This window comes from Azolla caroliniana, unplaced genomic scaffold (genome assembly GCF_043228905.1).
Source record: "Azolla caroliniana isolate FFs.n. ecotype wild unplaced genomic scaffold, voAzoCaro1.0.p SCAF_4, whole genome shotgun sequence".
Taxonomy (NCBI): Eukaryota; Viridiplantae; Streptophyta; class Polypodiopsida; order Salviniales; family Salviniaceae; genus Azolla; species Azolla caroliniana.
Window position 1 is genome coordinate 20,689,714 of NW_028230439.1, and position 12,957 is coordinate 20,702,670.

The 12,957-nt window shown below is 35.5% G+C and overlaps 1 protein-coding gene across 1 annotated transcript; it reads left to right on the top strand.

The window, feature by feature from the left end:
• The first annotated feature begins 2,608 nt into the window (after nt 1–2,608).
• LOC147865341 (uncharacterized) lies at nt 2,609–12,127 on the top strand. The gene is made up of 16 exons (XM_087318121.1): nt 2,609–2,883; nt 4,167–4,361; nt 5,493–5,567; nt 5,648–5,815; nt 5,940–6,091; nt 7,636–7,854; nt 7,938–8,064; nt 8,333–8,518; nt 8,598–8,687; nt 8,800–8,963; nt 9,278–9,397; nt 9,600–9,825; nt 11,182–11,241; nt 11,325–11,498; nt 11,604–11,713; nt 11,816–12,127. The coding sequence occupies exons 1-16, from the start codon at nt 2,680–2,682 to the stop codon at nt 11,979–11,981; spliced, it is 2,436 nt and encodes an 811-aa protein (XP_087174247.1). The 5' UTR covers nt 2,609–2,679; the 3' UTR covers nt 11,982–12,127.
• The last annotated feature ends 830 nt before the right edge of the window (nt 12,128–12,957 follow it).

Below are 12,957 nucleotides of genomic sequence, written 5' to 3' on the forward strand. Positions count from 1 at the left end.
CATATTACAGCAAAGTAAACCTTTGGACCTTGTATTATAAAGAAACATGTATTTTATTATTTTTGTTTTAGGTATGTTTGGAACCTAATATCTACTGGGAGGACCTTATCTTACTCTTTTAGTAAGATGGTTTCTTAAATATGACACTTTTGGGTTATATCTTTCTTCTTTGATTTTGTTTGTTTCATTAGATTTCACATTGCCCACATGTTCCCTATGAATATTCTGATGAGATTGAAATTGCAACATTGCTGATTGGTTGCTAATCTTCTCTTGTCATTTTGAATTAGGACAAAACATATCGTCACAGACATAATTTACATATCTTCCCTCAACATGAAAATGATAGGTTTTACACCCAAAAAAATTTAAAACCCTAATTCAAGGAAAAGAAAACATATAGAAATGACGCAAAATCGTAAATAAGAAATCAAACATTTTTTGAATTTAATACTTAAGGACACCCAATATTATCTTTAATCAAGCAAAGCATTAAACCCTAAACCCGTAATAATCAATAATCAATAATGTCTAATAAATTATCAATAAACTAAACAGTTTGTAAAAAGTTTTTGAAAAATAACCTAATCATTGGATCAAGCCAAACCCTAAACAAATTCTAAAATCATAATATCAAGCTAAACCCTAAACCTTTCTTGAACCTAATCTCTCACATAAAAAATCCTTGCACATAAAAAAAAAATTGTAGAAAAAGTAGAAACAAACACATACATACATACCTAGGAAATATATGGGTGGCTATGGCAGATGTGATTAATTGATTTTGTAGACGATTGGCCGCCTAGATCACTTTCCCGACAAAAAATTCTGTCAATCTCGTGTGGAAAAATGAGAGAGAATGACAAGTTTTAGGGTTTTATAGTCGGTGGTTGGGCAACCTGCTTCGTCAGTTGGGCGACCAAAAAACTCAGTGGATACATGCGGTTGGGTGACTTGATTAATGGGTTGGGCGACTGTGACAATTAAACTTGGTTGGGTGACCTCTAACAACTTTTTTGGGTCGCGTGTTTTCTTATTATTATCCAAATCGGACGGTGCAGATCGCATACTGCCATCATGCTTGCTTCTGTGATAAATCTACATATAACAGATTTGATTGACCTGCACCGTCCGATTTGCGCCGCATTTCCTTCACCAGCCCTATTTATGATTTGGTGTATAATATAGACACATCGGATTTTGACTCTTTAAAGAATATCAAAATCAAGGCCTAAATTTGATGGGTTAGTCTTTAAGTTTTTTTACGTGCATTTTTTAAAGATGCATGTCATATGACATGAGAGTGCAAAAACTACTATGTCATTTGACGTACAAGTTTTAATAATGAAAAGCTCTATATGATGCTTCATTGTTATACATTTTATTACTATAGAAAATACACAAAGATACACAAATAAACGTAACTACCTGACAAAGATAATGAAATCATACAAAAAAAATGATACAAATTGAATACTTAATCATCATATATTTCTTAAAGCCCAAAAAATACAAAAAAATGTTTGTCATATCGTGATTCCTCATATTAAGCATTGTGCAATATGTGTCTAATTCAATGATACTATCCTTCTCTCTTTCTCTTCAAACCAAAGGTTAAATATATCCCTCCAACAAATGTTTGATGTCTCCTAAAATTCCTCTAGCATCACTTGTGCATATTAATAGTTCATCTAATCAACAATCAAACATAATAACCTCATCACAACCATATTCCTTGATATCTATGGGTTCAACCAATCAACAATCAGACCTATCTCACCTCCTCCATGCTTTCTATGGCTTTCAATAAGTCCATATTGGACAAACATATGTAACTAATCTCTCTAATTGCTTAGTCCTTATCCTATTGTAGATTTTTGTGGGAATAAAAGAAAATGCATCACTTTGTCATACACGCTTCTCATGAGCAATCTTCAAAGCAAAAAGATTCAATAAAAAAGAGAAAAACAGAGAAAATAAAGAGAAAGAGACAAAATACATACTTCAGAGTGGTGTAGTGGCAAACAGTAGATGTCGTGCAATCACTGAGAAGCGACAAGGAGCAACGAGTAGTGAGCGAGCCGGGAGCAATGGGTAACAACCAAGGAACAGGGAGTAGCGATGAAGGAAAGCAACGAGCAACACATGAAGAAGGAACAGGAAGCGTAAAGAAGGAAGCAAGAAAAGAGAAAATAGGGGGGAATTTTCAGAATGAAACATTGGAAGAAATATACAATATAAATATTTTCATATACTATAGAAATAGCCGGCTCATCCGGCTAGATTCCAGTTGGTCGGAAATCCTGGCCGGAATTGATTCCGGCTATCCATAATGGTTGCCGCCGGCTGGGAAAAGTCCCGACTCCCAATTCAACCTTTGCCCAACACCATAATATATATATATATATATATATATATATGACATGGAAATTAAATTTTTAGCATGTCATTTTGATATGTATAATTTTTGGGCGCCTTTCGCATGAAAAATGAAAATTGTAAGTTTATATGTCACTTGACGGACATTTTTATTGGGTGTATGTTTTTTGATAGGCATGACACCCGATCAAAATTCCATTCAATATAGCTCTTGCAAAGGCTGAAAAAAACAAAACAAAACACAAAACACAAAACAGAATAGAAAAAGGATCAGAAGAATGAGCTTGCTTCTCTGAAGTGATGATGGCCATGGCGAGGGTTTCGTCGTTTACATGTCTGGTCTTTGTTTCCGTGGATATGGTTCTCCTATGTCTGCTCGGATCGGCTCTCGCAGAGCCATTTCGTCGAGATGTTGGCCATCCTCATTGGCATCATAGTGCTTTCCAAGACGTTCCTCTCAACTATAGACATGAAATGAGACAGCTTCTTCATTCTAGAGCTCAGGTATATCTTCTGATCCATCCATTCATGAACACAAAATTTAGTATATCAAGGATATATAACTGGAATGTATGCTAGAGTTCAGAAGGTAATAAAATTTCATTCTACCTTTCCAAGTATGTAAAATGGAAATTTGAAGGTTTTTCTTCATATATAATTGGAAGAATAAATTTTACTCAAAAGTGTTAAATTGTTTTAAGAGAAGAAACTTCATAAGAGGAATGCTTTTTCAAGGTAAAGGGGTATAGTAGAATATATAAAGGTCATTGTTTACAGAAAAAGTACCCTTCACTTAAAATCTGTAATATTGTTTAAGGGAAAAAATCAACAATCAAAACTGTGAGTTTTTTCTCCAAAATTCCTCAAACGTTTCAGGTTTTTCTACCTTCAACTTTACAAATTTCAAAGATGATTTTCGAAAAATGAGTGTGCCAATGAAACTAAATTCACCAAATTTTGACCAAGACATAGAATCATATGTATGCTTACAATTACTGACAGATAGAGTAATAGAATGTGGTGTTTGATTCACTTTTTACCAAATGTTTTGCAATTATTGGTGAATGTATATCAAAATATTTTAAGGTCTTATTCTGGGTATCTCAAAGTTTGGAGGTACATTTTACCTTATATTCTATATGATTTACATGTGAAAATATCAGTAAACTTGTCATTTCCTCACCTAATCCATACGTAGTTTAGATTCACCATCTCACATATCTGCCTTAAATTTAGAAGCATTAATTAGTTCTTTACACTTGGTTACCATAATGAGTGTTCTCGAGAAATATTGCATAGCTTAAACATGGAGATGAATAGTCTATGATACCCAGTGCTGTGTAATTTGGGCAAAGGATATTTTATCCAGTGATGGTCTATCTCTTTTCAAACTACGTTCCAAAGCTCAGTATAGAACTCAATTGTTTCTATATGCATATACCATACTATATTCATGCTTCAGCTCTTATAATGTAATCTGTGTTCCAAGGACTTTGCATTGGATATATTTTGGAACATATATTTGGCATTAGATAGGTGATTAGCCTGTGTTTAAAAATGGATGTTAGGCAATGCCCCCCATGTCAGCAGGGGTGCATGCTTGTGGATTATAATGCCAGAAGAGGAGGTAGGTGTAAAAGGTTTTTTTATTAACCAATTGTGCAATTTTCAATGCCAGTTTCCAAACTATTTACCTGGATGTTCCAAGTTTTTCTTTAATCTTATATACCTTGTAGCTGTTTACGTTTATAATTCTGATGTTTTCTGTACTACACTTTTTCATACAGGTTCCATTTCCTATCCCACTTGAAGTGAACATTGTTTTAGTGGGTTTCAATGGTGATGGTGGCTATAGGTATTCATTGGACTCTCGCAAGCTGGCGTCTGTTCTGAAAGACATTTTTCCCAATCATCGACCAACATGCTTGGGCACTGCACTACAGTTAGACATTGAGCACACTCTATACTACAATGTTCTTTCTGTAAGTAATCTGGAGCATTTTAAGGTTAATTTATAAAGCAAAATGTGGTTCTCTAGGAATCAAAAACTTCATAAAGCTACAGTTGTGCTGGCTAGGAAGCCACTGGAAAATTGCAGACATTCCAGTTTATCATAACCTAATTTTAGAAGGTGTTTGTCATATATATCATGCAAGTTGGACACTGCATTTTTTTATATCCCAATGCCCGCACATTGTTTTGACATGTGCATATATTTACTGATATGTGTTTGATATAATCAATGATCAGCCCCAAGTTGTAAATCTATCCCCATATGTGCTCTTAGAGTGCACATTTTTTGATAGCGCCCCAAATGAGGAGTGGCTAGTGTGCAACTCGACCATATGGGTTGATAAGGTGTTAATCTAGGAAACTGTAGATGCGTAGGACACAATGGATTTAGGAAAGAGAGAAATAGGTAATAGGATTGGCTAATCAAGTCAAGTAGAATATTGTGTGGGCAAGTTACAATGTACTTAGTCTTGAAGTATCTAGCACTAGCCTGTATCTAGGGAGTTGGGTCATATTAAATGACAAGTCAGTTGACAGAAAAGGAATATCTCCACTACTATCAACTGACATGCACATTTAATGTTACACTCAGACCAAACAGAGAATATAATCCACTCTCTTACACAGTGGTGGATCGATCATCAGTCCCCACTAATTTTGTAGTGAGCTGGTCCAGATCCCATCTAAGCTCCAAGGTGTGAGTGCATGGGTGAACTACCATTGTGAGCTACTCTCATATGTAATAGAAGTTTTGTTTTCATATATCCATCTCTGTGGTTGTAACGCTATATACCTATCTAATCGATTCTCAATATTTCTAACAATATGCACCTGGCTATTAGCAATGTAGGTCAGCAAGCTAGCATTAAAATGTTTAATACAAATTTCAGGCATCTAATCTTTGTGTGCCCATTTTCCCTGTCCATAATTTGCATTAGCAGGTTTTGAGACTCTGCATCTATGCCTGAGTCATATGATGATTTAATGCATATAATTCATGAAATGAAGCATGTGAACACTAAAGATCCATCTTTTATTATTATATTCTCACAGTTCTTCTCTATATGAACATTGTTTCTACCCATGTTGTATTCTTTCAGGTTGGTCAGCAAGAACTGATTGAATTTGAAAATACTATTAGAACAGCAATGGTACCAGCAGGCAGAGCCCGAGAAGTAAATCTCTTTCATGAACAAGTTACATATTTGTAATTGACTTTTATATTATCAATGCAACATTTCTGTGCCTGATTCAGAATGAACATGGAAGGGAAGTTCCTGTATTCGAGGTAGAAGCAACTAAGGTGGAAAGAGCCTTTGATTCTCTTTATTTGGATCTTTTTGGATTTGATCCAAGTACAACTTCTGCAGCAGATATGAGTAGACCTTTGCCAAATGCCATCTTCATCCTCAACTTGGACAAGGTAATCATTGTAAAAATTGTCAACGATACTATCAGCATGATCTTAATCATGCCCATGAATGGAGAGTGGATACCTTCACATAAAAAAAATCAAATGCTTAGCTAAGATGTCAATAATTTGTTAGGTGCGCATGGACCCACGAAATGAGACAAGTATTAACCGTGAAAAGATTGAAGAATTGAACATTGAAGAGCTTAAGAAGCAAGATGGTGGCTATTTATATCGTTACAGATACAGTGGTGGAGGTGCAACTCAAGTGTGGTTGGCGTCTGGCAGGTTTGGACTAAGCTTTTGACCATGAATCTGATGAAAGGAAAGTAGTGTTTGAAAGTTTAGAGTTCAAATCTGAGGATCTGGTGTTGTGGCATGTCATTTTTCTTTTCGTCTCTTTTTGAATGGATGAAATATTCGATGGAAATGATGATTGTAAAGCTCTTAGTTTCATTGGCTGGTTGGCCTTTTCAGGAACATTAGCATATTATATCTGTGTCTCTCAGCTGAATTTTTGTGAGAATTGCTTGCATGTGCTAGACATTTCTTGCTTTTTCTTTGCTCTTTTAAATTTTTAGGTTTGGACAGGCCATCTTTGTATGTTAGAAATGAGGAAAGACAGAACTATATTAATGTATCTATAGAGGCCAAACTAGTCTATGTGACCGAAAAATGTTACAATCATAATGTTATGTGATCTCATCCATGAAAAAGGAAAAGTTCAAGGTGTTCAAGAGATGAATACATCTTTCTCTCCAACTTCCATTTTATGTCCAATCATGCTTGGTCACACAGTGTGCAAAGGAGAATAAATGTTTGAAAAGCAAAGTAACTCCTTGTATTGTAATCTTCATGTCGTTAGAGTTGGGCAATGAGGTATAATATGAAATTTGGATTAATTCCATAAAGTTGCAAATCTATTGCATTACAGAAAATAGAGTGTAATTTGATCTGCACAAGATCTCATACAACAATAGATGCAGGATGTGAAGGTAATATTTCTAAAGAGAGTGAAAATGTAGTTCACGTGGCTTGAATAAATTTGAAACAAAAGAGCATGTAGCTTTAGAATGCCCAACATATCAGAATGTGCAAGCTGCTTTCTAGAATTTTCTCCATTGAAGAAACTCCGTGAAAATCTGTCCATTTACAAAGCTGGATGTAATAGACAAAGCCATGGATCATGGAAGCAAGAAGAGCTGAATTATTTGGGCATGAAGATGTTGGCACGTTATGATGATGATATGATATATTGTTCATATGATAGAGAGAGGATGAAATTTAAAGTTGACATGAAGGCGGAACATGAAGAGTGTATGATTGATATTCAAGTTTAACAAATATTGAGGGAAATTGTGTTTAAAAAATGTTGTATATCAATAACAAATGTGAAAATCGTCCTGTAAAATGGATGAAAACTGTCATGTGAAGATGAATATGTGATTTACGCGAATAGTATACAAATATGAAAAGAAGATGTCAGCGCTTGTTATGTGTGTATATGTGTGCTCATGAAGATGGTTTGTGTTTCGGAATGAGATTATAGTCATACTTCTGGATTAACTCAATTAAGAGTTGATCTTCTACATCCTCCTTATGAAAAAGTCCTTTGTACAAGTTAAAGTCCTTTGAGAGCACTAGCATACTGTGACCTGTTTATCTCTTGGTCTGTGTATTAATGTTGCTACTTCATTGATTGTCTGATTCTCTTATCGAGTTCCTATGACTAGAAGATATTAATAAATATTCGCTGTATGTCTTGAAACATGTGTAGCAACTTTTCTGTATGCAATATTAATCGTATTCCTTGGGATACTACTTTTCTGTAGGTTTGCTGTTATTGATCTTTCAGCTGGCCCATGTGTTTATGGAAAAATTGAGACAGAGGAAGGAAGTGTTAGTTATAGAACAGTTCCCAGACTAAGAAATTTGCTATTTCCACGAGGACGTGATGCTGTTGACAGCCTTTCAACACAAGATACTTTTGCAGCTCAGCTTGCAAGCCTTATTGCATTAACAATTGAGCATGTAATTGCACCAGATGTGAGGTACAGCTATGTTCCACCACATAATTGTTTTTGTCAACATGCTTTCTGTATTACTAAATGCTCTTGTTTATCCGACTGGCTAGATTTGAAACAATTGATCCAACATCCCGGTTGCTGATTGCAATCATTGTTTTGCAAAACCATCATAAGTACAATCTCTTCCAAACCGGTCGACCTTACACGATAGATATTGATGCTATTACCAAAGAGGTTGATTCTATAACTAACTTTATTAAGTAATTCAGAGCTTGATGAATTGCGTAAATATTGATGTTATTACCGAAGAGGTTGATTTTAATGAACGGTTCTTTTTTTATCATAAGGAGATGTGAGTGTTTGATAAAGAATTGTGTAAATATTGTTGATCTTAACTGCTGCTTTCTTCTTCTACAACCTGCATAATATTGATCCTTCTACAGTAAATTTCTGCATTTATACACTTTGTTTTCATAGAAATGAAGGGTTGTTTTTCTTTTAGGTTAAGAGGATGTTACAGCCCGGGCAGGATGTTGTGGTAGTTGGAGGTACTCACAGCCTGCACGAACATGAGAAGTTAGCAGTTGCTGTTACAAAAGCTCTTCGTGGTGAATCTGTACAAGAAACAAAGGAAGGGCGATTTCAGGTCCAAACAAGGACTTTCCTAGATGGCGCGATTCTTAGAGATGTGAGTGATTTGTATTTGGATATTTTGGTCATGGGATTCAATATGGAGTACCTAGTTTATTTTCCCCTTATTCTGACAGGAAATGCGTCACTCTACAGATGTGTTAGCAGCTGGTTTGTTAGAGGCATCTCAACCATCACTTTTTAGCACTTATTTTGGACGTCACCAGGTAGTCTTTTCACTAATATGGATTCTAGAATTGGAGGGGATTCACTCTTGAATGCTGAGTCACTTCATTTTGATACTCATCCACTGATAAATTTCTACTTTTGGGCCAACAGTATCAAAGTTTCAACAGCACTTTGGACATAGGAGGTTCTGTAATTAAAAGCAAACCTCTGTGGTCCCTCATGTCTGCGAATAATAAAAAAAACAAAGGCAAATCTAAACCAAAACTACAGCCAAGCAATGTTTATACCTCATATGGTACTCGAGTGGTTCCTGTGTAAGTATCAAATAGTTGCATTAGTGTTTATCTTTGTAGTGTGGCTTATTCCACTATACCCCATGCAACTTCAGGTGGATTTTCTGATGTTGTACCATCTTATATGTTTCATCTCTAGCTATTCTATTTATGCCTATCAGTTTATGTAATATAATTTTATCTTTATGCGTGTGATTTTCAAAAAGACTTGATTCTGTTCAATTAACATAATTAATGGTCTTTTACAGATCTAAAACAGTCTGTTGCATTATGAATAATCTGTGATTATGTGGGAGATCAACCTAAAGAAGTTATTTTTTTACGATGTTTTTTAGGTTTGTCTTATCATTAGCAGAAGTTGATCCAAAACTAATGATGGATGGAGAAAGCTTGCTTTGGACAAGTGATGATTCTGTTTTTGTCTTGCAACATGGAAGAGGACCAATCGAACTAAGGTAGGGTGCAGTGCTTTTTTATATTCTCAACCATTTACAGATCTCCTATATCTCCATGCTTTATTTTAAATATGCTACGCATGCTTTTGTATCACTAAACATGCAAGTTAAAGTTTCCACACATCATGTGTTTTTGTATGAAATAATGAATTTGACAAAGTTGCTTCATCACTTCTAATGCTATCCTCATATGTGGTGACAGTTATGTCTCAGAAACAGAGAGAAGGAAGATCGATCCCATTTCTCCTCAGAGGCATATATTGGCTGGACTTACATCAGTCCTTGGGAGTGTGGTTGCGCCATTCGAGAAAGCATCTTATATACACGAACGCCCAGTGTTAAACTGGCTTTGGGCTGCTGGATGTCACCCGTTTGGTCCATTCTCTAATCACTCTGGAATCAGTCAGTTGATGGCAGATAATGCTTTGGTAATCTTGATGTTCATACAAACATGCATGCTTTGTCTTTGGTGTTTTTTTGTTTTGTTTTTTGTATCATAGTTTATGTTTGAGATTTTAGTATTCAACCATAATATATTTTGGTCAAAGATATACAAAGAGAGCCAGGAAGAGAAGAAAAGAGGTAATGTATGGCCATTGTTTGATATTCCTCTCTGCTGTCTCGCAAAAACTCTTCACAGCTGTACTATTGAAAAGTTGATCATTTATATTGTAGGGCAACTCTTTAACAGACAGGACGGGGTATCCCTCCTACAACCTGATAAGATTGATCATGAAAGCTTGATATGACAGGATGTGGTCGGATACATTCTGGCATTTTTCCTTGTATTTGGGCCAACATTGGGGGGTTAACGTTTGCAATGTAATATTATTCCAATTTTGACGTTTTAGCATCTTGCCACTTCATACTTAGTGCGTCTAGTAACCTATCATCGATGATCACATACTTCATAGCATCATTTGAGAGCTCCAATATACCTCTTACTCCCTATCGTTTAAACCACCTGGCCAAATGGGAGAATTTTGCTTTTATTAGTTTGTTTACCTTGCATCTTATGTTCCAAGCCTGTATTGGCAATCTCTATAGTCGGGCATCTTCTTGGCTTTCATGATATGCTTGTATACTTGTTGCATGGCTAGTACGTTCATGAATTGTATACTTTTTAATAGCATCAGGATTGGATCTTTAGGATTTTATTCCCATTTCTTTCCATAAGAACAATTTTGGATTATTTTCTATTTCATTCCATGCACTAAGTGAGATAGTGCCATCCAGTGTTTCCACTCCAAGAAAGCAACATTTGGGCCACGAGGGCATCGAATAACATCAATTCTCACTTCCCATCCTTGTGTATCACTTTGGTTGCATTGATTCTCAAACAGATAATAACTATTTCCAATATGCTTGAAGTCTAGACGCATAGCATACATTGCAGCTATGTCCGCTGCTTTGCCATTAGACAATCTTTTTTGCCCCTCGATTAACATTTTCAATACACATGCATTATCCGAACATTAGATTTTTAGGGTCTGTGCAATTTCTACATGCTTTCCTCAATGTTTTAAGCTTGCATGTTCACAGTGATATGCTGAGATAAAATTCATGGTTTGTATTTCATGGATTTACAGTAGATATAGTTTCTGTCCTATCTTTCCAGTGCTTCCCCAAACCAAAGAGATACAAATAGTGTCTGTATTCTTAGTAATTTAATAGATGTGCAGGGGATAATCTTCACACCCAGTCAGTGTGACATATGATGACTTTTTACAGTAACAGAATCTTTTCATTTTAGAATGAGATAATTAATGATTTTCTTCATGTAGAGAAATGCTATTTATGCACGGGTGGACAAGTCACTGAGAAATGTTCGAGATATGACCGAGGTATGTGTTTTGCAAATTTTTGGTATGGAAGGCAGATGTGGGCTAAACATTTCCCTGTCTTATACGGGATCTATTGTAAACAGAGCATCCAATCATTCACTTCAGAACACCTGCAGACACCATTAGGAGAACCAGTCAAAAGCCAGTCAAAAAAATCAACAGCTGAATTATGGCTCGATAAGTTCTACAAAAAATCAACGAACATGCCAGAACCTCTACCGCATGATCTTGTTGTACGACTGGAAGGCTACCTTGATGTATGCCTCTCATAAAATGAAAAACTTCACCCTCATACCATGTCATTTTATACTATTAATTGAGTTCTTGTGGATTGAACTTCACCGTCATATTGCCTCATACAGAAACTAGAGGAACAGCTTGTGGAGCTTGCTGCGATGCTCTATAATCATCAATTCCAGCAGGCTCATCATAATTCTAGTGAAATTTTAAGAACATCAATTTATACCCAACAGTAAGACATTTTATCCTGTTCAAATGTTGAAGCGGTGTGTACAGGATTGAGATCCAAATTGGAATTTGTGGTACTGAAATGATCATTGTTTTCTGTTGCCAGATATGTAGACCATATGCTTATCCGTGAGAGAGATCGATTGAAGTGTTGTCGGTTGGAGCATATTGTACCTGTTCAATCTTCTCAAGCATTTGTGTATGGGGGGATTCTTGTGGCTGGTTTCATTGTTTACTTCTTAGTTATTTTCTTCTCTTCACCAGAACGATAAAACTAGGTTTTAATGCCCACCTCCAACCCACATATTGGTAGAGATTAGACAGTCATGTCCTGTTTTTGGCTACAAGGACGTAACGCTAATGATTTCACATTTGCCAAATTCGGTTTGCAATAGGCATTTGATACCTTTCTTTATTTTCGTTTACTCCTGTACAAGTATGGAGAGAGCAAAGATGAAAAGGAATTTGCTGAATATGACAAATCATGAGAACGTCAAATGAAGGCATCCCACTAATGCTTTCTCACATTTGGCAAATTCAGTTTCAAATAGGCCTTTGATATCTTTCTTTCTTTATTTTAATTTACTCATAAGTATGGAGAAAGAGCAAAGATGAAAAGGAATATCCTGAATATGACAAATCATGAGAGGGTACCCAGCTCAAATGAAGGCAAACCATCAGTGATCCTCTTATAAATGATTTTTAAGGTTAATCTCTATCCAGTTCTATAACTAGTACAAACATCATTAGCTAAATTCTAAATGCTTATAGCCTTGATTATCCATACCAGTTGTATGAACATTTGCATAGTGTTTTGAATACTTTTCATCTATAGAAGCTATCAGAGTATGTTTTTGTTTGATATGCCTATGTAGATTTTATAGGCTTACGGTGTTATCATTAATCCATACCAGTTGTATGATCATTTGCATAGTGTTTTGAATACTTTTCATCTATAGAAGCTATGAGATTATGTTTTTGTTTGATATGCCTATGTAGATTTAGATTTTGGGCATATCTGATAACTTTAGGCTTTCATAGCTCAGTTGGTTGTGCACCCATTTCATAAGTCAGAGATATCGAGTTAAACTATCAATGAAAGAAAACACTCTATTTCCTTGGTTCATGGAATGTGTAGACAATCCAAAATTTGTTCTTATGTGATACATGACTGCGCACTCACATTTACACCAATTAGTTCTTATATAGTTCTGCAATGAGTACAATGATATCATGATTTTATGTGCA